The 23,624-nt window shown below is 44.6% G+C and overlaps 2 protein-coding genes across 2 annotated transcripts in view; both read left to right on the top strand.

Moving 5' to 3' along the window:
* Nucleotides 1-1,646: 1,646 nt before the first annotated feature.
* HOXD1 (homeobox D1) lies at nt 1,647-8,620 on the top strand. The gene is made up of 2 exons (XM_063400472.1): nt 1,647-2,719; nt 2,857-8,620. The coding sequence occupies exons 1-2, from the start codon at nt 2,308-2,310 to the stop codon at nt 3,126-3,128; spliced, it is 684 nt and encodes a 227-aa protein (XP_063256542.1). The 5' UTR covers nt 1,647-2,307; the 3' UTR covers nt 3,129-8,620.
* A 7,654-nt stretch (nt 8,621-16,274) lies between these two features.
* Nucleotides 16,275-23,624, top strand: part of MTX2 (metaxin 2) — a 31,983-nt gene continuing 24,633 nt past the window's right edge. Inside the window, exon 1 of the mRNA XM_063400450.1 lies at nt 16,275-16,677. Coding sequence (XP_063256520.1) covers nt 16,638-16,677 — 40 coding nt within the window. The 5' untranslated portion in view covers nt 16,275-16,637. The remainder of the gene's footprint in view (nt 16,678-23,624) is intronic.

The raw sequence follows: 23,624 nt of genomic DNA, 5'->3' as shown, positions 1-23,624 counted from the left end.
CAGCAAGAGTTGTTTTGCCTGTATTAAGCCACTGATCTCTGCTTCTGACACCCTTGAACAGTCCTGCCAAAACAAACAGGTAATGAACAGGAAACTTGTAACAGCATCCAGCTGGGTAAATGGAAAGATGGGATGGTGGTGTGAACACAGACAGCTTTTCTAGCATTTAAAACAGTATTAGGTGTAATTAAACCAGCTGTATTCTGCAAACACAAGACTCAAGTAAAGCTGCAGACCTGCTCTAGAGCAAATTTTCTTTCCTTCACTGCAGGCAGGAATTTTTACAGCAGGGAAGACTGAAGAGCACAGATGCTCTCCTGCATGGACAGCCATTCTCTGCTAAAGAGGAAACCTGGTGTTCCCAGGCTTCTGATTTTTCAGAAGAAAACATTTTCCACACTGCTCTGATTGCCATGGGAGTGCTGAGAAAGTTTGCATCGTTCAGAATTTAACCTCTTCCTCAAAATATATGTTTTCTTACAAGGTGTATTTGACTTAAACTGTTCTTCTAATTTATACTCACATCCCCTGAAAATAGTAATTTAGGTCATACTCCATTATTAGTGTGTCAGGGAAGCACAGCCCGTCAGAGTGAACAAGTCTGTGCCAGGATAACACTGAGCTTCAGGGCTCTGAGATTTCAGTGACTGCTCTGTCTGTAGGCTCAAAGTTCAAGCACCCTTAAGACACCATCTGTACAGCAAGCCTTTGCTCTGTAATAGTTGTTTTGTAGTAGATGGACAACATTAGCTGGGGAGAAAGTGGGGCTGATGGGAGGCCCTGTCACTGATCAGAGTCCCTGTGCAGGGAAACGCTCCCGTACTTTTGTGGGCTTGTGTATGCCTGTCCCACCAATGTGCCCGCTCAGGGCCCCTGCAGGAAAAAAACCAAACAGATCTGCCCTGGATTCAACAGCCATGTATAATGGTGGACCTGAGCTGCAGAGCACAAATGTCCATGGGAAAGGGTTGATATTGAGTCAGTGAAATGGTCTGATTATGTCTCCCCATTATATCCTTTTCCTGTCACCAGTCCAGCCCTCTGAAACCCACAGGAGACCCAGTGGAATGTTTCTTTCTCTGGGGATTCTGGTTGCCCTCATGAGGCCAGCACCATGCTCGATCCTTGCAATATGTGTGGCCTCTTCCTGACCACAGCAAATGGCACTTTGGCCAAGAGATTGTAGAGCTCCTTGAGCTGTTGAGTGGGAGGCACTGGATGATGAATGAGGGCATATGAATTTCATGCTTTTATTTAGTAATAAAATCTATTTTCTAATAAAGTACAGTCCTTGCATTTCCCAGCTGACTCTACATCCACATACTAAGAATTAGAAGGTTGCAAGTCTAATTCAAAGCAGCATGATGTAGCCCTTCTTTGTGTTCTTTGTATGTCCAGTCCCAAGTCACCAAAGGCCAGGTGCACTCTGCCCAGCACACCCTTCTGCTGCTCTGAACTGCGCTCACACGTGGTTATCAGCTGAGGCATCGGATGAAGCCCATCGTTATCCAAGTCAAACATCAGCATGGCTCAGACTGGATGGTCGAGTGTCACTTGGAGACATTTAGGGAACGATGATCACTTCGGGAGTCCAGATTTCACCTCCTTCACCTTGTGGCTGTTTCCTGCCACTCTGGGGGATTGAAAACCAAGAGAGAGTTGGACGATTTGGCTGAGTAGGGCAACTTGGTGCTCTCTGCCAGCTGCAAACACTCAGTAAACAAAACCGAATCGCCAAGGGAAAAATAAAAGTCCATTAACTGTCTGAGCCTGTTAAGGGTGAGGGGATTCATTTTTGAGAGGCTGCAGAGCACTTATCTGATGGAACGAGACCATTATGTGCCATGAGGTGCAGAAGCAGCCGGCCCCGCCCCCAGCCGCCGGGTGTGGAGACCTGGGTGTGCCCGCGTGGGCTCCCGTGGGAGCCTGCAGGAGCCCGGCCGGCTGCAGGGCAAGGGAGAGCGCAGACCTGTGCCTGGACGGGAGCCCGGATAGCGGGAAAGCGCCGGCTCACTCACCTCCCAAACTCCCGGCAAACGTCCCAAGTGTGCGGCGACTCCATCAAGGGCAGGGGAACGGCCTATCCCGGGGGAATCCCGGTGCGGAGCGGCGGGACTGCCCACCTGCAGCCCCACACCGGCCCTGGGCAGCCGGGAGTGGACAGGGGAGCTGGCGGCGCCCGGGACCCCCGGCTCGGGCTCGCCCCTCCGGGCTCCCATTGGCCGCGGGGCGGGCCGTGCCGCCCCGCTCCCGGGCCTATATTAGGGCAATATTGCCCCGGCGGGGCGCGGTGCTGCCCCGTGGGTCATGGACCTGGGTTACTTCGCTCTCGCCTTTCCGCAGGGGCTGTGCCGTGGCGCCCCGCGGGCCCCGTACCCGCAGCGAGGGGACGACGCCTTCCTGGAGTTGGGCACCACGGCCAGCGCCGCGCCCCGGCCGCCGGCGCTGGGGTACGCGGCCGCTGCCCCCGCGGCGCCGGGCCCCGGGTACCGGCCGTCCCGGGGAGCCGGACCGCCGGCCTACGCCAGGTCCATCCTTCCCGGGAGCGGCCGCCCGCCGCCGGACCCTGCCTGCCCCTGCCTCGGCGCGGGCGGCGGGGGGCTGCGGCACCTCTCGCCCTGCCCCGGGGCCGCCCCCGGCTCCCCAGCTCCCGCGGCGGCTCCGGCGGCGCCCCGCACCTTCGAGTGGATGCGAGCGAAGCGGAGCCCGCCTGGGAGAAGTGAGTGGGGCGGCGGGGAGCGGGCGGGGGCTGCTCCTATCCCGGCTCCCCTCTGCCCTTCTCCTGCCTCGACCCCCGCCCCGCTTCCTCCCCCTGCCTTTGCCCCCGCTGAAGCGCGGTGTTTTTCGGCGTTGCAGGCGGTGCGGCGCCGTGCGGGGGGGAGCCTCCCGCCTGCTCCGCACGCACCAGCTTCAGCACCCGGCAGCTCACGGAGCTGGAGAAGGAGTTTCACTTCAGCCGGTACCTGTCGCGGGCCCGCCGCCTCGAGGTGGCCCGCTCGCTGCGCCTCCGCGACGCCCAGGTGAAGGTGTGGTTCCAGAACCGCCGCATGAAGCAGAAGAAGCGGGAGCGGGAGGCGCTGTCCGCCCCCGCCGCTGCGCCCGCGGGGGTCCCGGGCGGCCCCGCCTGAGGCTCCGCGGGGCCCGCGGGGCGGTCGGGGCTGCGCTGAAAGCTGCGGCCGGCGGGGCACCCGGGTCGGGACCGCGGCGGGGCAGTTCCGCTGCTTTTTCTGTTGCAACTTTCTGTACAGCTTTATTTATGAGGATTCGGGAAAAACCCCGGCCCGGAGCGCCGCTGCTCGGTGTCGGACCGGGCCGAGGCAGCGGGCGGGTGCAGCTAGGAGTTGGCGGAGAGCGCTGTTCCTCCAAGGCAGGGCAGTGAGCGGCTCTGCCACCTCCCCTGGGTTCGGGGGGAGGTGGGTGCGTGGAGGGGCTGCTCCACGCTCCCGACCCTTTCTTCGTTTTGCATTTAAACAGATAGATCCATGGGCTCGGGCAAAGTTGGTGCAGAAGTGGGGAAACCCAGAGAAGGCAGGGCAGGGCAGAGTAGGGAAACTTCCTCTTGCAGGAACGGCTGGGGATGGTCATGGCATAAGTCCAAGATCCCCTTTTGAAAGAAGTGTCCTTGTCTTCTGCCCTGCCCTTTGCAAAATTGCTGCAAAAACCAGGCTGGTTTTGCTTGTATTTATTTATTTATCATTCATTCATTCATTCGCATTCTTTTTCCTGATGTGGCTGATTTAGTTGAAAATCTGATTTTGAAAGAAAAAACTGTGAGATAAAATTGAAAAAGAAATAAACTCTTAGGAGGAGCATCTATTCCCCTTCGAACAGCAGAGGTGCTGGGATTTCCCTTGCAGAGGCTCTGGGCAGCCCAGGACTGGCCAGCAGCAACTCTGTTGACTCCCAGTTCCCCTCACATATCCAATAGAAAGTAGACAATAGAAAGTCTCTTACAGCATCTAGGGCCAGACTGAGTTCATAGCTCTCTCGGTCTTCCTTATATCTTATGGTTAAAAAATTTGCATCATTAAAAATCTCTTTGCAACAAGTCTCACCACATGCCTCAAGACCAAAACCTCACCAAAAGCTCAAGACCTGTTGAAGCTCAGAAAGATGTTTGGGTTTGACCAAGGACAAATACTGGCAAAAGGACAAGAGGATTCCTGGGTCTTTTACTTGGATACTTGCACAAACAAGACTGGCAATGTTCCCATAGATAAAATATTGGTATCAAGGTGGACAAAGGAACGAAGATTAGACTTTTTCCCATTTGTGCCTGGGAAAGCATAACAGCAATGTGGAGAGGAATGACATCTGGATTTACGTGAAGGTGATTCTATTTATTTGTGGACAGGGCTTTTATTTTGGACAAGTCTCTTTCTGCCCTGGATTTCCACTGAGTGTTGGACTTTGGGGTGAAGAACCAATCAGGGGACTAGGGCAGACTTTAAGGGGACCTGTAAAATGCACTGGGTCCCTGTCTGGAAGCCAGCCCCAGACACCAACAACTGTTTGTCTTTGCTGGATGCTTGCTGGGTAAAATGAACACAGAGAGAAGATGAAGATGGATGTCTCAAGTCAAAAAGTCTGCAACGAAGAAGATTCTTACTTTCTGTAATACTTTCCTTCCCCCCAGGTACCCTTCTGCTTAAGGCTTTCTTCTCAAGAGGGATTGGGAAGCCACTGCTGATGGAAGCTTCAGCAGAGGTTGGTGGGAACCCTGGGAAAATACTCCCAAAAGCTGGGTAGGCAAGTTGTGATAAGGTTGTGGCAACCAGTCCACAGCTAAACAGGGGCAGAAACCTCCTTGGCAAAGAGATGGGGACTTCCCAAGACAGAAGGGCTTGGTCACACATCATATCCTGACTGTGCTGGTGAAGGACAATAATGCTAGAGGCTCACGGTTGTGCATGCACACAGGCACATTTTGTTCTGTTATAGAGTTATGGTTCATGTCCCTTGGGCTGGTTCACTTCATGGGACAGTCCTAAATATTCCCAGGACTGAAGTACTCGTGTAAAACTAGCTGCAACCAAAATATGTGGTTTGCAGTTCTTCATTAAAGTAATGACACCAAACAAGCATTTATACTGCAGGCTGACCATTAATTGAATAAGGAAATAAAGTTTCTGCTGCTTCTTTTTTTTTAAAGGTGCTCTTTAAAGTGAAGTAAAGCAAAATCTGGTAAAATTAATGAAATTTTGAATAAATCAACTTTAGTTTGCAAGTTGAATTTTAAAGCCAAGTAAACTACTAACCAGCTCTTTCTCCAGATTTTAAGGTCCATTTTTATGAACTCCTCTGTTACTACTCCTTCATTTGGGTTTTTTATATACTACAAATGAGCATAGACATACAGCTAGAATACCCCATCTTTTACAGAACATATGTTTCACATACAAACTTTAGAAAACAGCTGTATTTTCAGCTGCCTCCAAATTTACCCCATGTCTATGGGGTTGTTTGCTTGCCAGCCTTTTATTTTCCTAATGATTTTAACATTTGTGCCAGGCTTTTTAGGCCAGAGGAATGCTTTCTGTACTGCTGGCACACTCCTGCACTACCAACATGGAAAGAATGATCCTCATTGATTTCAGTGGTGCTGGATCAGACCATTAGAGCACACTAAGTCTTTTACAATGAATGTGTTTGTGACATATATTTTCCTGAATAAATAAATACATGTCCTGGCCTTGTAGCAGTGCACAGTTCTGTATCCATCAAAATGACACAGACTGAATGCACAGAGATTTACTCTGAAATTAAGATGAAACTTTACAACTCTTTTATGGCTATCTGAATCAATTTGGTATAAGCACAACTATATTCTGTCTTAAGAACCATTACTTAGTATTAAGTGTAATTTCTGCTCACATGACAGGGCCAGTTTAATAGGATCTTTCTCCTCACTAACAGTTCTAGCTGTATGAGGATTAGATATTGCTCCTTTGCACTATTCTGTCAGCAAGATACCCAAAGGAAGGCGCTAATGCAAGTCACGTGCCAACTCTTAAATAATTAAATAAAAATGCCTGTGATATCCATGGTGCACACATGAGACAAATAAATGATAGATAAAGTCTAGGATTCACTCATTTAACATTAATCCCAAGAGCTGTGTCTCACACATGCTCAATTTGATGCCTAGCAGTTGGGAACAGGTTTTTAGATTTGGCAGCTAGAGGTAAGAGCACAAGCTGCAGTTTTCACTGTATTGGAACAAAATATTCCAGACTGGACTCAGTAGATACCCACCACCCCATAACTTACCACAAATTATGAAACTACTATTTCCTGGCCAATTTGTCCCCTCAACCATCATTAGAAACCACAGAAGGAGCATTCTCTTTCGGTCATATATTAATTTTTGCCTACTGACTGTGGCTCAAAGGGCCCCAGGCTACAAAGGGATATGAAAAAAAAAAGTTTTTATGCGTTCCCATTTTGCCTGAAACAGAACAAAAATATTGATTTGAAAGGCTTCAAAGAGGAAACGAAATGTAAAATTACTGTTCCTAAGTGGTATATGTGAATGTAGAGATGTTATATCTTTTGGCTAGGTAAATGATAACAGAAGATCTCACCTCTTTGAAAACCAAGCTTAGGCAAGAACCCGGGCTTGCCTGGGTATCTGTCTTCCCAAGTGGACCAGATTTGGTATGTTACTCCTTGGAACTACAGCACAAAGATGAATGACAGCACTTTGTGGAGGGACAAACCAACAACTCTGTTTTATGGTATGAGCTGCATATCCAGGTTTATTTTGACCATGCAAGTAGCCAGTAGTAAGCTAAAAACCAAAAATATGCAACTCAATCCCCACATTTTAATCTTTTAAAAGTGTCCTCTGTTATTGATTGGTTCAACTTGAAACTGTGGTTTATGCAAATGATGGTACAAATTGCTAGCAGAGGAGAACAGACTATTACCTCTTTTAAGAAAAATCTTTGCAGACACAAATACAAGTTGCAAACACCTCCTTGGAGTTCCAAGAACTTGTCTCTAGCAGCAAAGAAATCATACTTATGATTTGTCCTGCACTGCTCTGTTAGCCTAGTGCCAAGGAACCCCCAAGAACACTCACAAATCCCCGATCACTGAAGAGAAACAGGTATGGAGAGAAACCCCAGATGAGACATGGCTGTTACCTGTTCATGAGGTGACTGAAGTTTAGGGGACACACATTCTATTCTATTTGCAATATATGGCTACATACAGCTATGTGTTTATATGATTCACTCAATCTCAACCATTGTTTTTTTGTGACTTTTCCTAATGTCAGTGAACTAAGGAGCCTTTGGCCAAGGAAAGTCACCCTGACAAAGAAAGGTGAACCAAATGATAAATTGTTGTTCTCCCTATCATAACAATATCTGTTATTCTCACATTCTCTACTTAACCACATGCCTCCCCAGATAATTCTGGGAAATATATAGGGAAAAGATGCTTCACAGAGCCAATGTCTTACTGTAGCTTAGCTTTATCTGGAAGTCTTTTGCTGTTCTTGATCGTCAGCCAAGTAAAGAAAGTAACCCTCAGCTGTAAATCTTCCTTGGCTGTTTAAGCCAATTTATTCTTACACAGAGTGTTAAAATCTCAGCTGGAGATACAGTCCTGAGACCTTTATTGTAAACTGGACAAGGCTTCCTTTATACTGAAAAAATTTAGACCACTGGTCCACAAAAGAGCTTTTCATAAACAATTTTGGTACTCTTGTGTTCTTGTTTCCTCAGAAGATAACAGCCACTGGTAATTAGCAGATTGAAAACCAGCAGTTTAAATAAACAAACAAACACTGGAACAAATCCAGTCCGTTTCTTTTCTACTAGCCTAGCAGATTTCCCAGCACCTGGAAAATAGGTCTTTTTTACTATGCTTCATCAGAAAGCATAGCGTTGCAAATAATAACCACCCAAAATTCATTTTATTCTGAAAAATGTGGCATTTTTAACCAGGATGGCATATCATGTCTTTTGGAAGAGTTAACAGGTCTATCTCAATCAGTCTGGCCCTGACCTTAGAGTGATACCCCTACACTGACCAACATGGGGCACACACCTCACCTGGGAGCTCGAGCCCTTACACAGACAACAAAGACCTTTGCACTGCATCAATTCATGCTGCTGTGGATTGTTACATTCCCCTGTGGGAATGGTTTCTCCCCCTTCAGGGACCCCTAGAGCTTGTACCATGTAGTTTGACCCTTCCTTCCCTTTCTGACCCCATTGGCTGTGTTCCAACTTGCCCCACCCTGACAAGAGCTGAGAAAAGACCCTGTTCCCCTGTGCACGCCCTCTTTCCCTATGGACACCACCTGAAATAAACATCTTACTGCAGCTAAGGGGGAGAGCCTCTTTTGGATCCTTTCTCCTGTCTTTTGATATAGTTCTCCAGAGCCTGAGAAGGACTGAGCTAGCTTAGACCCTCGGAGGGGTTAAAAGGAAGATTTATTATCAGTGGATGAGCGTAAAATGCCACCCATGTGTGAATTCAGTGGATCAGGAGACCTGCTTCTGTGGGGCAAAAAGAACCATTCCTTCTGCCCCTACAGCCAATGAGAAACACCGGTAACCCAGTAATATGATTTTGGTGACATTAGTATAGATGAGAATCTGAGAGCTAAGGCCATTACTCTTCATCTTAATGGCTGTGCTACACTAAATCTACATTCCTAGTGCCTCTTTTTATGTTCCTTTAACAAGTAAGCTAGATTAAACACTATAAAGTTTAGAGTGGTATTTGAAAATAGATAAAAATATCACTAAATTTTTTAATGACTACTCAGATCCGATTTTGCCCGGTTACTGTTCAGATAATGGAAACAGTTTCTAATCCTGGCAACCTCTTGTATTCAATCCATATCTTAAGCATAGATATTGGTATAATTATTTTTAATATGCAGACCTTTATGGATTTATAAATTACACAATTTATGTGGAGTGACATTTTCTTCAACATCCAAGTGTATCAAATCCAATGATAATTATCAAACAGTGTTAAAAGCCTATCAATAAAATAATCTATCTTTTCCTTCAGAAATCCAGCTGAGAGAATGTGTAGTAGGTACATGGCACCAATGAGCTATCAAACCCATTTTCTCATGCTGGAGAGACTAGACCCCCAAGAGTGCATGTAACAGAGTGACATCTTCTAATATGCCCAAGATTTTGTAAAATCTTGTAATTTTAACCAGCACTCTGAGTACTGTGACTTTCATTTCAATGTGACCAGGCAGAATGCTCAAAAAAATAGGACAGAACTGGCTGAATACCCTTGAAGTCATGTCTCACTTAAGAAATGGACCACCTGGTGCTTCTGGTTGCTTTTCAAAAGTGGTACTAAATCAAACAGATCTGTCAATCTGATTTGGGACTTTACATATGTGAATTGTTACAGCAACAGTTGTAGAAGAAAATGGCTCCCACAAATCTTGTGTACAAATAAATTTGAAAGAAAAAATAAAGATACACCCAAACAAGAATAAAAACATTACATCTTGTCTGCAGATTGTCAGTGCCATTTATCTGTGATGCTGTTGTGTCCATCACCAGTGATCTAAGCCCCGCAACAGAGCTCACCCATCCCAGAGGCAGATGGCCATGCTTTCAAGAAGTGGAAGAACATGGCTTTTGCCTGTTTTTCTGAAGAAAAATTTCCTAAATTTGAATTTCATTGTATTTAATAAAAAGATGATGGTATGATGGCATATCTCGATGTTGTTGGCATCAGTCACATCCAGACTGGGATATCCAGACCTGCAGTCACTGCCAGCCTGCAGTTTGTGTCCTAAAGTCCTCATCAGCTGCAGCCTGAGCCTCACCAGTGGCCACATGATGTACAAGCAGTGTCACCAATCGCTCACATCTGCTGGATTTGTCAGTCTCAGGGCTTGTTCTGCACTGGTCCTCTTTGCATCCAACTCTGCTGATAGCTCAGGCAGACTGGCCATCCCTGTAAGTCTTCTATACCAGCATTAATTTAACTAAACACATTTAGTTCTAAACATCTGACTAAGAAGACTTTCAGATCCTAGCAACATTACTCTTGTAACTTTTGCCAGCCTCCAGGGAACTGAGAGGAAGAAAGGGATTTGGAACATCATGCATACACATGGCTGTTAGCTGGACTAGGCTGGAATTTAGCTGGATTAAGTGGAAATTTAGCTAGCCTGCGCTCTTTGCACACTTATGTAAACTAAATATGGCTCATGTGGCTCAAAATATTTCTCAACCAGGCATTCCTTTTCCATGTCCCAGTGTTCAAAAATATTAAAAGTGCATCTTATTTGCAAAATGTTCTGAAATCACTGCTGCACAGCTTTTTATTTCTGCTTGCTCTGTCTCTATGAGGACCAAAGAAAACACCTGGTGTTTTTCTCACATCCTTCTGCTGCTGCCAGGAAAAGGATCCATCTGATCTGCCACATCTCACAAATCTCAGGAGGTACCCAGCCTTACCATCTCATACCTACAACCAAAAAGACCATGTGTTTTTAATGTCTATACATTCAAGTTATTTCAGTCAGCATAATTTTTTTCCTTACCACAGTTGTACCCTGGGGAGAAACTATGTCAAGTATGAACTTCTACAGCTGTAATGAAGATATGGTAAAGCTTTTTTTGTTCCTTTTATAGAACAAGGCAATGATTTTAGATGGAATAGATTCAACTTGTGAAGTTTCTGCTATGTTGTATCTACTGAATCCCTTCTCAGCCTCCCTTAAAAACATAGAATGGCACTCTGATGATCAGGCTATGTGTCTAAACTGGAGGTGTTGGAAAAAAAAACAACCCCACCAGAGAAAACTTCTTATTTATGAGATACATGGGGGAAATGATTCAGAAAATAAAGTCACTTCCATGTGAGCTTTTTAAAAGAGATTTACCATCTAGAGGTAAAAATTATATAAAAGATCACTCAGCTCTGCAGCATTTAGCTGTAAAAATGGAAGTCAGTATAAACAATGGGTTGCTTCTATGAGGACTAAGTAATCAGGCAGAAGCAGTCACAACTCTTTTGCTGAAGCGAAATGAACAGCCTGAGAAGCCAGGACCTAAGCCCCATCCTGGCTCAGCAGAGCCAGCATTCATGCAAGATCAACAAGGCTCAGGTCCCTGCTCCTGCATGTTGGTCTCCCTAAAGCATTCCCCAGGGATGTGGAATGGGATGGCTTGGATCCGATGAATTCTCTACCAAACTTTCTTCTCAGGTGTTCTAAGAGTTCTACATATATGACTGATGAGAGGGGTTTGTAGGTGGGTCTTGCTCCTTCTCCCTTTCTTAGATCTTGTAAAGGGTTTTGGTTTTATCCTAGTGAGGAATAGCAACACATTCTTAATTGTAACAGTCTTTTGGGACAAGGCAACCATTTCCTGCCCAGCTCTACAATAATTCACACATCCCTCTTACAGTGTGTTGTGGGTAAATAATGCATTACAGCTGCCTCTTCCCTCCATGCAGGATAGGCAGTTTTGATCATTTCTACAGGAAGGAGAAAGTGCTTTCTTCCTGTGCTGGCCTCCAGAAAAGAATTTAGACCCTCTCACAAGGAGCTTTGATGAATTAATAAACCTCCTCAGTATTTACCATGCTTGTCCAGAAATTGAATTAAATTGCAGCTCCTTAATTTTCCAGATAACATCTGTAGAGTTTGAGAAGACTTGCCTAACCAGTGCCTACAGTCAAACTGGGAATCATTATTCTTATTTTCATTAACAAGATGAATCTGGATTCTGCTACAGTATGAGCTACACAAATGTCAGGATGAACCTTTACAGATGTTGCTACCGCAGGCTGGAATCATGATTGCTGCTGTGACATTTGTGCCATTTTGACAATGCAGTCCAGATCCATGCTTTAAAAACCAGACTTGTTGGTGTCTGGTCAACTAGGGATTTAAAAAACATAGACAAGTATGGAAGCAACCTGTTAACCCAGGCTGGATCCAAGGAAGCCAAAGGCACAGTTTGGTAGGAAGAGCAGAGGAAGGGAGCATGGACTGTGCAGTAGCACAGGCAGGGAAACCAGAACAAAGCTTGTGTCCCTGCTGAAAGCTCCTGCTTGTAGGTCCCTCTGATCTGAGACCTTGTTTAAAAGCCAGATCCTGGTCCCATACAGCATAAGCTGTGTGAAACGTGTTCTCTAAATCCACCACTTGCATGGAGAAGTAAGCTCCATGGGCAGCTGAGACACTGCCATGGTCCTGGGCCCCAGCTGGGGCACCCTCCTCGCCAGTGGCCTGGTGGCTCTGTTCAAAGCTCAGGCCAGGTCATTGCCCTCTTTGACCACCCATGGCTCCTGCTTATTTGGACTCTGACCTATGGGCTGATGTCCCTGTCCCCGTGGAGGTGCCTGATGCCCTGGGCTGAGAGCGTTGGGATGTGCTGTAGAGGCCGTGCCCTGCCCACCTGCAGAGCTCTTCTGGGAAAGTGCCAGGTAAAGCCTGGAGGATACAGGTCTGACTTTAAGAGCTTAGCTATTTCAGAGCACAGAGCAAGCTCACTCAGCAGCTGCTGGGAATGACAGGGATATGCAAGAGCCTGGGGCGTGGTAACACCTCCAGTGAATAAAATAGTGAAGTTTGGGTTTCTGCACAGCTGCTTTGATGTCCGCTCAGTGCAGCTGCAGGGATGACAGATGTGCTAAAGTAGGCATGGAACCCCTGAAAATCTCACCCTGCTGAATAAAAGTATGCAGAAAAGGAGGTGAGAAAAGGAGAAGAAAATGATTAATCTAACGGCTGTCATACAGTTTGTGATTCCCTGTTTGCTTTCAGAAATGCTATTGTTGTATCTCTTTAAAACTCTAATAAACCCATTCTATCTTCATGTAGGTTGCTGGAAAATGCATTATTTCATTTGTCAGTTAAGTATGCAGTATCTTCCTTAAGTGTGAAGTGATTAATGTTAATACTCTGACTATTGCATTTTTATAGACATATGTTCCTAGAAATCATACTTTATCTTGTTTACACAACAATTAGACCCTTTTGAGCCTACCTGATTATGAAAATAAGAGAATACTGTCAGCAGCATGCATTTCATTTTATTAGTATGAAAATCTATTGTAAGGCACATCTGAACTTTCATAAACACAACTTTATTTCTTACTCCATCAGGGACACTACCATAAAACATACATGCCAACTTCCCAAGGAAGTGCACTGGAGCTAAAGAGGTGAGTTTGGCCTCAATTTTGAATTAGGTTCCATATAAAATGGTATCTCCTTAGTAAACTCACAGAACTGTGCGTGTAACTGAAAAATTTGCAACTTGGCTCATGCTTGAGTAGTTTTGGCAGCATGCCTTATACTGAACAGTGGATTGCACAAAATGGCTGATAGGCAAACATTTGTTTCAAAAGTATACCAAATGCCCTGTTAGATCCATTTGATCATGTTAGTCCACATTCATCTGTTTCTGGTGGTCCGTGTACTTTGCCAGACTGTTTAGTGTACAGGGAAACTCTGGCATGAAGTCATGCTAAAAACACCCCCCTGCTGCTGCCTGGCACTGGATGTGCTGGCAGGGAAGGACTTACTCAAGTCCTCCTTCATTGTAGAGATTTCCAGCAGCCATAACAGCTCTTTAAAGACACTGACAGGCAGCATAATGCTGAGCAGCCCCCAGGATCCCTAAGTTACACCAGAGGGACAGCCTGGCTGTGGGCCAGGCAAGGAGAAGGCATTTCAGTGCTGTTTTTTCCCCCATGTCTCTCTACTGCTTGGCCTTTTCTCAAAACTCCAGCTGTACCACACAAGCAGTCTTCAGGCACTTCACCCATACACAAAATTTCTGCACAGTTCTCTTTGACAGAACCATTGCTAATTGAATCTATGACTGTCAGCACTCCTCCTGTGTCTTGGAAAGGCCTGGCTTGTTAGAGACCTGCTCTGTGGAAATGTAGAGCAGTGTTTTGGGCAGACATCCCCACTGTGCACTGAGAAAGGGCTCTCATGAGGTCTGTTGAGCAGCATGTGGCCCAAGCTTGTTGTCTTGGGATGAAGAAAGGTTATACTGCAACACAGATCAACTCTGCAGTGTCCTCTACCACCTCTATGGTTCTCTGAAAAGGAATATTTGCTATCACTGTTGGGCTGATACAATACTCTTGTATCTACCTTAAACTGGACTTAGCCCATAATGAACTGCACGTGACATCTAGCAGTTTGGGAGAAACTAATTTAAACGCCTTCATTTTCTGGTGATTTGTTTAATCTTATCTACTGTCATCCATATGGCTAGCTAGACTGTAACTTGAATGGCCAAAAATAGTGTCACAAAGCAAACAGCTTGAAAAAATGCACAAGACCAAAAGTCTTTTGTTGGCATCTCACAATTCCTTCTGTAAAATATTCCTAACAATTGTATCTGCAAAGGACTCATACTGCAGATAAAGGCATGCAGTATTGTTCGCCATACATCTTGCAAAATATTAACAGAGCAGAAGAGATGTTACAAGCTGTCTAAATAATATTAAGAACAGTTGCTTTTTCCTGGGCAGAATATTAATCCTATTGAAGTTCCACTCTATTTAAAATGTAATGTATGTATATATGTGCTAGTCCTGTTCCACTTGTGGACAGTTTAACCTTAGCAATTAATACCTTACAGGGTAAGGGCAGCCCAGTGGAGAGATGGGCTATGAGAAAACTGAACTCCAGCTTTTTGGTGTGCTTGTGTAAGCACCCCTCATTAAGGGATGACCTTCTGAAATGCAAAGCCCAAGGGACACTGTAATTCTGCCTTTGGTTTCCCTTGAAAACCCATCTGAAAGCGCATCCTTCTCTGCACTAAAATCAGAGGGGCCAGCACCCTGAGATGTGATGTGAAGCCTTTAAAATCTATGGAAGCTAGAGAGCTTTCCATGGCATGGAGCAAGAATGACCAGAAAGTTTGTTAATGGTGATGCCATCTGAAGAAATAATTCACATGCAGATCGCGCAGCAAGCCAGGCTCATGAGAATGATGCATTTCCTTGAAAAGTTGGAGGAGAGGGGTGTATTGAGCAAAGTTGAAGGTGGGGATGCAGACAGTTTCATTGCTCCCATCTATTGTCCCTGCAGATCTCCCTGGGGGATTTCCTACAAGGTACTCTGATAAAATAGTCCTTTCAGTGGGAGCAGGGAGGAGGACGGGGAATGCAGAAACAAATCTACTGCCCCAATCTCTGTCCCAGAGACAGAAGTCTGAGTGTCTGTGTTCTGCCACTTGCTGGAGGCAGGGCCTGAGCACTACTCAGTTTTCCTCCTGTTTTGGCTAATTGTTTGGATTTAGCAGCAGATTTCTATTGATATTTATTTGTTCATACTTGCTAGATTACTCCCTGGTTTTTGTTCCCTCATTTAGTTTGCATCACCCACCTCCATTCCTGTAGATGACTTCTTTGTATCAAACTGAGATCTACAAAGAAACATTATTATTTAATTGGCTGCTAATATATGGATTTGGCCTCACTTATCTTCAGTTCAAGCTCAGCCTTTTGCCCCATGGCTTGTGTTTTTAGTCTTCTAAGTACTGCTGCTGATGAAAGGACTTGAATAGCACAAACCAGCTTAATTTAGACTCTTGCAATCTCTTAATACAAAGCTGCTCAGCTTCTCAGGACTGCTCAGAGTTTCTGTAATTTCAATGTTATTCAACTTACTGTTGAATTAGAGCTGTAATTAGAAATGAAGCTTTCATCAGCATTTAAAAATAATCCCTTGTCTTCCACCTCACTGTGTTAAGTCCTCGGTCCATTGTTCTCATGTATCTACTGGCTCTTCTGCTTTTGCTGCTGCTCTAATAGCATGCTTCCACTATCATGTGAAGAATATATTCAATATATTCATGTGAAAAATGATTCAATAGTGTCACCAGAGGAGTTTCACATACTTTACAAACATTAATACATGTTTATATCCCATGTCTTCTGTAAATAAAATATTTAAGATTTTAGAAGACCGAAATGTTGTGCTATCTGTTCATCACAGTACGGTGAGTCATACTCGATAAAATGAGATATTCTAATTCTTATTAAAGTGTGGCTAAAGAAATAAGGATCAAGAGGGACTACAAGATAATAGAACAAGTAATTTACATATCCTTTATCTTCTCTGCAATCAACATACTGGTACGTATGTAATTTTACAGCATTTTCCAACACTAAAGTCTTTATATTATAGAATTAAGAAAGAAATTTGTGGTTGCTTAAAGGCAAGATGTACATTCCAAAAAAAAGCAGCGTCTGTCTTCTGGAATTAAGAATCCCATCTTGGAACGAAGAAAAGGCAGCTGTACCCTTTGGCTGTAACCTATTGTCCCCGAGCCGCTTCGGGAAACATTTCGGAGTTCCGCTCCCTTGTCTCTGTGTCCAAGCTAAGGGCGCAGCGGCTGAGCGGGCAGTGCCTGCCGGAGTTCCCGGGGGCCTGCCCCGAGGCTGCGATACCACAGCGGACTGCCGGCCGCTCCCGGGCCGGGCTGCTCGCGAATCCCCCGGCAGCAGCGCCGCCCGGCCCGCGCCCGGCAGCCCCGGCGCTGCGCCCCGCGGGCGGGGGAGCCGCGGGCCCCGCCCCGGCCCCGGATGCAGTCGCGGCCCCGCCGGCGGCGCGGCGCCCAGTTCCTGTGCGTGCCCTCGGCCCGCTCGCCCTCCGCGACATGTCGCTGGTGGCCGAGGCCTTCGTCACTCAGCTGGCCGGTGAGGGGCGGGGGCGGGCGGGACGCCGGGGCCGTGTCGGGCACCGCGCTCCGAGGCGCGGGGTGAGGGCGGTGGCGGCGCCCGGCTCCCGCGGCCTCAGTGCCGGGTGACCCCTCGGGACGGGGCCGCGGCGAGGGGGCTGTGGGAGACTGAGGGGCCCGCGGTGCCGTGCGGAGCCCGGCCCCGGAGGACGGGGCCAGGTCACTCCGGGCACAGCTCCTCAGGAGCACAGCCGTGCGCGGCCACCAGGTCCCCTCCTCTATGGGCTCCCTAACCCCGGCTGTGCCGGGGCGGATCGTTACTTTCATTTAGTAACTTCTTGTTTGAAACGACTTAATTTTCTTCAGTGGTCCAAAAACCCGCGTCATGTTGATAATTCTGGCGTTGCGGCCCGCTGCGTGGCGGAGCTCGGTGCGTGCCCGAGGCCCCGCGGAGGCCGGGCGCTGCCGGGACCTTCGCTACCTGTCCGAGCCTGGGAGCCGCTGCAGCCGCGCCGCCTCCGCCGGACGTGACCTTGAGATGAAACACAAGTGTGCGCCACTGTGGAGTTATTTAGCAAAAGACGATAATAATATGCTCTTAAGGAAAACACCAAAACATGAACCTTAGATAAGGCCTGGCTAGGAAGTTCAAAACACAGTTATAGTGTGCTGCATGCTTAAGTGCCTTGGTCAGTTTCTCCTTTCCTCTTATTCCCTGTTCTTGATATTTTGCTGCTAGACAAACTCCCAGAAAAAAATAATGCAAGGGAACAGCGCGTTGGTTAATACTGACTTGTTGAGGAGGATGCTGGAGTTTTATCTTAGGAGCTGGGTGTTCTGCCACTTGGTAGAGGCCTCAACATAAGAATCTGAGTTGGATTCTCTTATTATGAATATACCCTGACTTGTAGGTCATGTGAAGGTGGTGGGTCTGCAGGCTGGGTCTGTAGAGGTGCCCATAGACAAGCTTGAAAGTTGTGCTGGCCTCTTGAGTTGGCAGCTGCTGATACACAGATGTTAGCACAAGCCATGCTTATGTTCTGAAAGCCAGAGTCCCGGATCCTTGGGATGTGGAGAATATGCTGCTATTCTCTTGCCTGTATGATCTCTTTAGTGTATTTTATTTATAGTGTGAAATACAAGGATAATGACATACACAAGTAGCTCTTGATTCTCCTGTCTGCTCTGTAACCTTTATGAATATTCTAGAGCGACAGCTTGCTAATGTTTATTTTTTCAGGAATTACAAATACAGACTCAAGATTATATTGTATGTAGGCATCTCACTGCTCTCTTATTCAAAAAACTGTTGTTTCACGGTTTCCAAAGCAGTTATCTGCCTTAAAAATAAAAAATACCTTTGCCAGCAGGTCATGACCTTTGTAGCTTGTCTGTATTAAGCACCAGGTCCAGATTGAAAGTAAGTAATACCAAAATTACTCAATTTGTTCATATGAAAGATGTTTAAATTAAAAGAAGGTTAACGAAGATCTTGGCCAATACCTGCCACACATCTGGATTTCCTGAGATGTTAACACAGACATAAGGAGTATTAAATTTTGGTACTAAGAAGATAGAAATAGCCCTCAAATCTAGGAATATTTGTGAGGAAGAAAAGTGGTGTCTCTGCAAGGAAAAAATACTGCTTAACAATGACACTTGTTTGATAGCATCTTATCCCATGTCTATGGTTGTGAATGATAGAGAGTTTTTTCCATGTTCCTAAAGTGAAAATTCATTGGCTTTTCATTGGAGGTCCTGTTCATGAAGATGTCCCTCTGTCATAGCAGTTCCAATGAGCTGCTGCTGCTCTTAACATATAACAGCTATAATGCATAGGTCCTTACATACACGTATTTAAGACAATCAGCTCAGCCTAATTTGTTTTCTAGAAATGTCTTAAAAACTGAGGAGAGGGTTTTAGTAGAGAAGGGGATCATAATTTTCTTTTACACACCAACTTTTTGTGTACGTATTTGAATATTTTTTTTAAAGTACTACCTATAGTCACTTTGCCTGTGCCTTGTGCATTCACTTTCACCGTCTCAGCACAAACTGAAACACAGAAAACTCCATCTGAATGTAAGAAAAGCTTTTTTCAGTGTGCGGATAATTTGACATTGGAGCAGGTTGCTCACTCCAGTTGTGGGGTCTCCATCCCTGGAGGAGAGTGGAGATGGGCAGCCTGCTGTGGCTTACTGTGGGCATCCCAGAAGTGCCTTCCAACCTCAGTGGTTCTGTGCCCATCAGTTCCCAGCCTCCTTGCAGTGCTGCAGTAATTCAGCATCCTCTCTGAGCATTCACCTGACCATGCTGGGCACAGCCTGCTGCTCTGATGCTTTAATGAGTAAATACAAATGACTGACTCAGCTGCATGGAGTGCAATGCTTGCATTAGTGGCATTCAGCCATTTGCTCATTCAGAAATATAGAGAGGTTGATATTATGTCTCAAGGAATAATAAATATTTCCGTAGCTTCATGAGTTGCAAGCATTCATGAAAAAGAAGCATCACCGTTTAAATCATCCATTTCTAAACAGTGGAAAATATTAATTGAATAATATGGTAGAGAATTTATTTAGAGTAGCTCAGCATCAATCACATATTAACAGGATAGGCAATGAATGTTTATACTGTAAGAAGAATTAGAGTGCCAGCTTTCAAGTGGCCTACAACATTAATCTTTCTAACTCTAGTAGTTTTGAGAAGCTGACTGCTCAAATAATCTCTAAACGATTGTTGAAAATACATTTAATTGATCACTAAATTACTCAATATGCTTTCTCTTTTTTTCCCCAAAATACATTAGTTTTAGGTCAGTGATCAAAAGAGAAAAAATAATAATTGTTGTTTGTCCTTTGATCTCTGGAAAACTACTTCTGTTTACTGCTGTTATGTCCAGGGGTCTTAGACTGATTTTAATGCTAAGGGAAATGAATGCAGTGTGAAAAGCAGGTGCCCTTCTGCCTTGAGGTGTTTTATGTTCATAGTGAGTCTGCCTCCAGTGTGGCATGCCAGAGTACAAATAAATTTTTGACATGCATGTTTTATGTATTGAGACAAGCTTCAATCTGGCTGAGAAAAAATTCACAGGGAGCAGAACCTGACCACCTAAATTGTTCTCACGCTTAAAAATACAATATTTAAACTGAGCGTGCATTTTGTGCATCTAAATGCACAGGTAAATGTTAGCACTTCCTCATGTTAGGTGAAAAAAAATAGTTCTTCTTGCTTAAAATAGATTGTTGGCAGGAGAGATTGTTTAAGTCTGCTGCAGAGGTTCTTGTAATGAAAAAATTGAGTTTATTTGAAAATACTAAATTTGTCAGGCTACATTTTATCTTACAATGTTTTTTACATGTGTGCTTTTCATTTGGTAATCAGGCTGAGAGGAATGCCTTTTAGCTCCTGTTCAGTTTCAATAAGCAAGTTTCTTATGTTGCTCCTGCCAGTTTATGCTCAGACATGTTTCATGACTTGATTTGGACCAATCCTTTGAGTGGATTGTTTATCCAATCTATTTTTTTAGGTCAGGGAAAACATTACTTTCACAATTATTGTAGTATAGTACATATTTCATTTTGAAATATTGTTACTCCTTGTTTTTAAGCAGCAGCATAATTACAGTTTATAATAGAACATGCTTCTGTAATTGTTTCTGTCTCCATTAAAACTAAGCAGTCTTTCTCTAATCAGCATTTTATTGTTCCATGTTTTTTGCTAAAGTGATATCTTCTTTTCTCATTCCAGAAATGAGATTGCTCTAGAAATAACGGTAACAAAATTAGTAAACCAAATGTAGCACCTATTTTGATATTATCCATTTTGAATTTCAAGTAAACTTCCGTTGGCTGATGAAACCATGACAATTGGTTTGGATGAGAGTGCTGTTTTGGAGCCTCAGCTCAAGAGGTCAAAGAAAAAAATAACAAATCATGAGAACAACTTTGGAGAGGAATCAGATTTTTCTTCTCTCTCACTCTTTTTTCCTCTCTGGTCCTTGGATGCTCTGTTCTCTGACTGTCTTCAGGCGTTAACCTGGTCTGTTCCTCTAGGTTTGGACCAGGTGAGTCACTTCTTTTCGAAACAAGAATTAAATGAAAGAGCTTGGTTGCTGTTCTTTGCTCTAGTTGAACCAGCATCACATGTTGTACGCTGCTGGGCATTTTCAGCTGTCTCTTGAAAGTTAGTGAGAAACTACAGCTGCATGCAAGCCATGGTGAGGACAGAGAGAAAGTACACACCATGCTCTCAAATTTTTATTATTAGTACCCTTAAATTCTGGTCTCTAGTTATTAAGGATATGACATAGATATCACATGAATGTGGATGTTTTAATACAAACTGGAAGAAGTTATTTGTAGCAATGAAACCCATGAAATGCTCAGGAAGTATTGGAAACATCAAAGGAAAAAGACTCCAATGATGCTGCAAAGAATGCAGGAAAAATCTCATTGGGGAGGATGGGAGCTCAACTAAAAAATTGTTTTGTACATAGTGAATTAGAAAGTAAAAGTGCTGAGAGGTGGGAATTTTTAACAGTTCTGCCTTCTACCTGTGGTATAATGACAATGAAACCAATGTAATGTTTGCATTCCTACTAAGAACTTTCAGAGCTCGACTGCATGTGTGTTTCTTTTTGCATTTGATTGCCATGTTGGAGAAACTTTGCATGCATTGGAGTGTTCTTACTGAAAGCCTTGGAAAAGAAATGAGAGAGATTGTGAGTGTTTGATTAAGAGAACAGGATAAATGATTTTAAGCAGGTTTTGAAGCTGGGAGTCTGCAGTGTTTCCCAGACATGAGGGAGAGCATGAGAGGTGCTGTGGCAGACAGTCTGGTTTGGGCTGACTTGGAGGCTTGGAGCCCTGAAGCAGCATCTTCCTCCTTGCTAGCAGCAAGACTTGGGTGGCTGCACCAGTGCTAGCTGCTGCATCTCTACCCTGCAGAGCTCTCCTGCCTAGAGATCTCAGCTCATATTGCACCTTTGCAAGACTGGTGCTGCTGTGCTTAGGGCTGTGGGTAGGATAGGGAATGAGACAATGAGAGGGAGCCTTAATGAAAGGCCACAGGGGCTAGGTCTGGGTGAGCTGGAATTGTGTGTGGGAAGCAGCTCTTGGAGCAGGGATGGGATGCTGAGGTCCTGTCTGGTGGGACAGAGGTGTAGGATCTCTGCTGTGGACCAGAGCAGGCGTGCGGTGGATGAGAGAGCCGGGAACTCCTTGGGGCACTCTACAGAAGTGGTGGTCAGACAGCCTGCCAAACATCTTTAGGGGAGCAAGAGTTCAGACAACCACAGAAAAGAGGGGTCCCAATCTAGAAGAGATTTCAAAGGACTGATTTAAAAATGTACATCTCTGCAAATGTAGATATCATGGCTAAGAAATATCGCAGTCCAATAAGGCATTAATAAGTATCATACCTCCACTGTTCTGCTCTTCACAGCAGCCTGTGCTTGAAGTTTGACTTCTTGGATCAGGGCCAAAGAGGAGCAAAGGATAAGTAGCACAAAGGGAAGAGTTTGATTTAGAGGTCTATAAAAAGCTAATTTTAAGAATTACAGAGCTTCTTTGAGATGGAGCATCTATGCTGAATATCAGAAAAAAGTAAAATAACTCCAGCTTGTCAGGACTTTATAAATAAATCTTTTGAGTTCATTTAGCTGGCACGCTCTCTGATTTTTCTGAAGAAATCCAGATGTTGATTCAGGAACAACTTTTATTTATGGATTTGATTTTGTTGAGATTTTTTTGGCCTTGTCTCCTGACAGGATCTCCCTCCTGTGGCCTGCCCTAGCAGCAAGAGTGCTAAGCACCCTAGAGGATTGAACCACAGATGTGTACACTCTTGAAAGTCAGCTCAAAGATGGTAAAAGAATTGGGCTAATGCTTAAATACATGCAATTAATACACTTTCTTGGAGGGTGAAGAGGCAGATTATGTCATATTAAATGGCTGCTGCAGTAATGTTGCATGCTGACTGTCACAGTGGTACAGCTACAGGAAACTCAAGTTTGAGAATTGCTGCTGAGACTGAGTCTTTACACTGACTATCTGCTCAATCAATAATTACTGAACAGTCATGTTTGATCTGAGTTGTAATATCTCTACAAAGGAGGCCAGGGACAGATTTAAGCAAATGATCTCATTAGTTGATACATGATTCAGTGCATAGTGTTTAGCTAGTGTGAGAGTTGGTTTTCATTTGGCAAGGCACTATGAAACACGTTTTGGTCCTTTGTCAGCAGAGCCAGGGAGTTGCTGATGCTTTCATTTTTTCTTGGCCCTTTTTAGTTTACAGGATCAGACAATTACATGAAATTGGTGTGTACTCAGTGTAGGTGGGTTGAACTGGTGGGTCTTAAGGAAGCTAATTCACAACTTTCTTGTGCTTCCTTTATTGATCACTCTTAATGTATGAAATATAGACATTTAACTGCTTTGGTTCCAAAGTGGCTACAGCTTCACTGTATTAGTGAAAATGTACCCCTCCCCTTATTTCCTGAACACTAGAAACACATCAGTTCCTGGCATTTTCTTTTTAAACAATGTATTGCTACGTGAAAATACAGATTTATGTTAAAAGAGTATGAACTGCTTATTTTTTCATGCATTTTAACATCAAGTGGCTTATAATCTTCCTTCCTTCTGCAGTCTGGGAATAGCTTTCCATTTGTTTTTCCTTTGGTTACTACATTTAGGACATTGTGGTCCCTTCCAACTCAGAATATTCTGTGATTCTTTGATATTGAGCAGCAGGTCCCTACCATATCACCAGTCTTTGGAAACCAAAAAGGGTAACTTTTGCTGCTGGTTATTGTTTGCTTCATGATGTTCAGAGACTTGTAAGTAATATTGTTGGATATAGATGTTGCCTGGATGTAAGACTGAATTTCTTTTCAGTGTTTACTCTTGTGAAAAAGCAGTTTTGAGAATCCTCATTATATTTTAATCAAATCTGTACCTA

This window comes from Prinia subflava, chromosome 6, assembly GCF_021018805.1.
Source record: "Prinia subflava isolate CZ2003 ecotype Zambia chromosome 6, Cam_Psub_1.2, whole genome shotgun sequence".
In the NCBI taxonomy this organism is placed as follows: Eukaryota; Metazoa; Chordata; class Aves; order Passeriformes; family Cisticolidae; genus Prinia; species Prinia subflava.
This window is presented reverse-complemented; position numbering and strand designations above follow the sequence as displayed.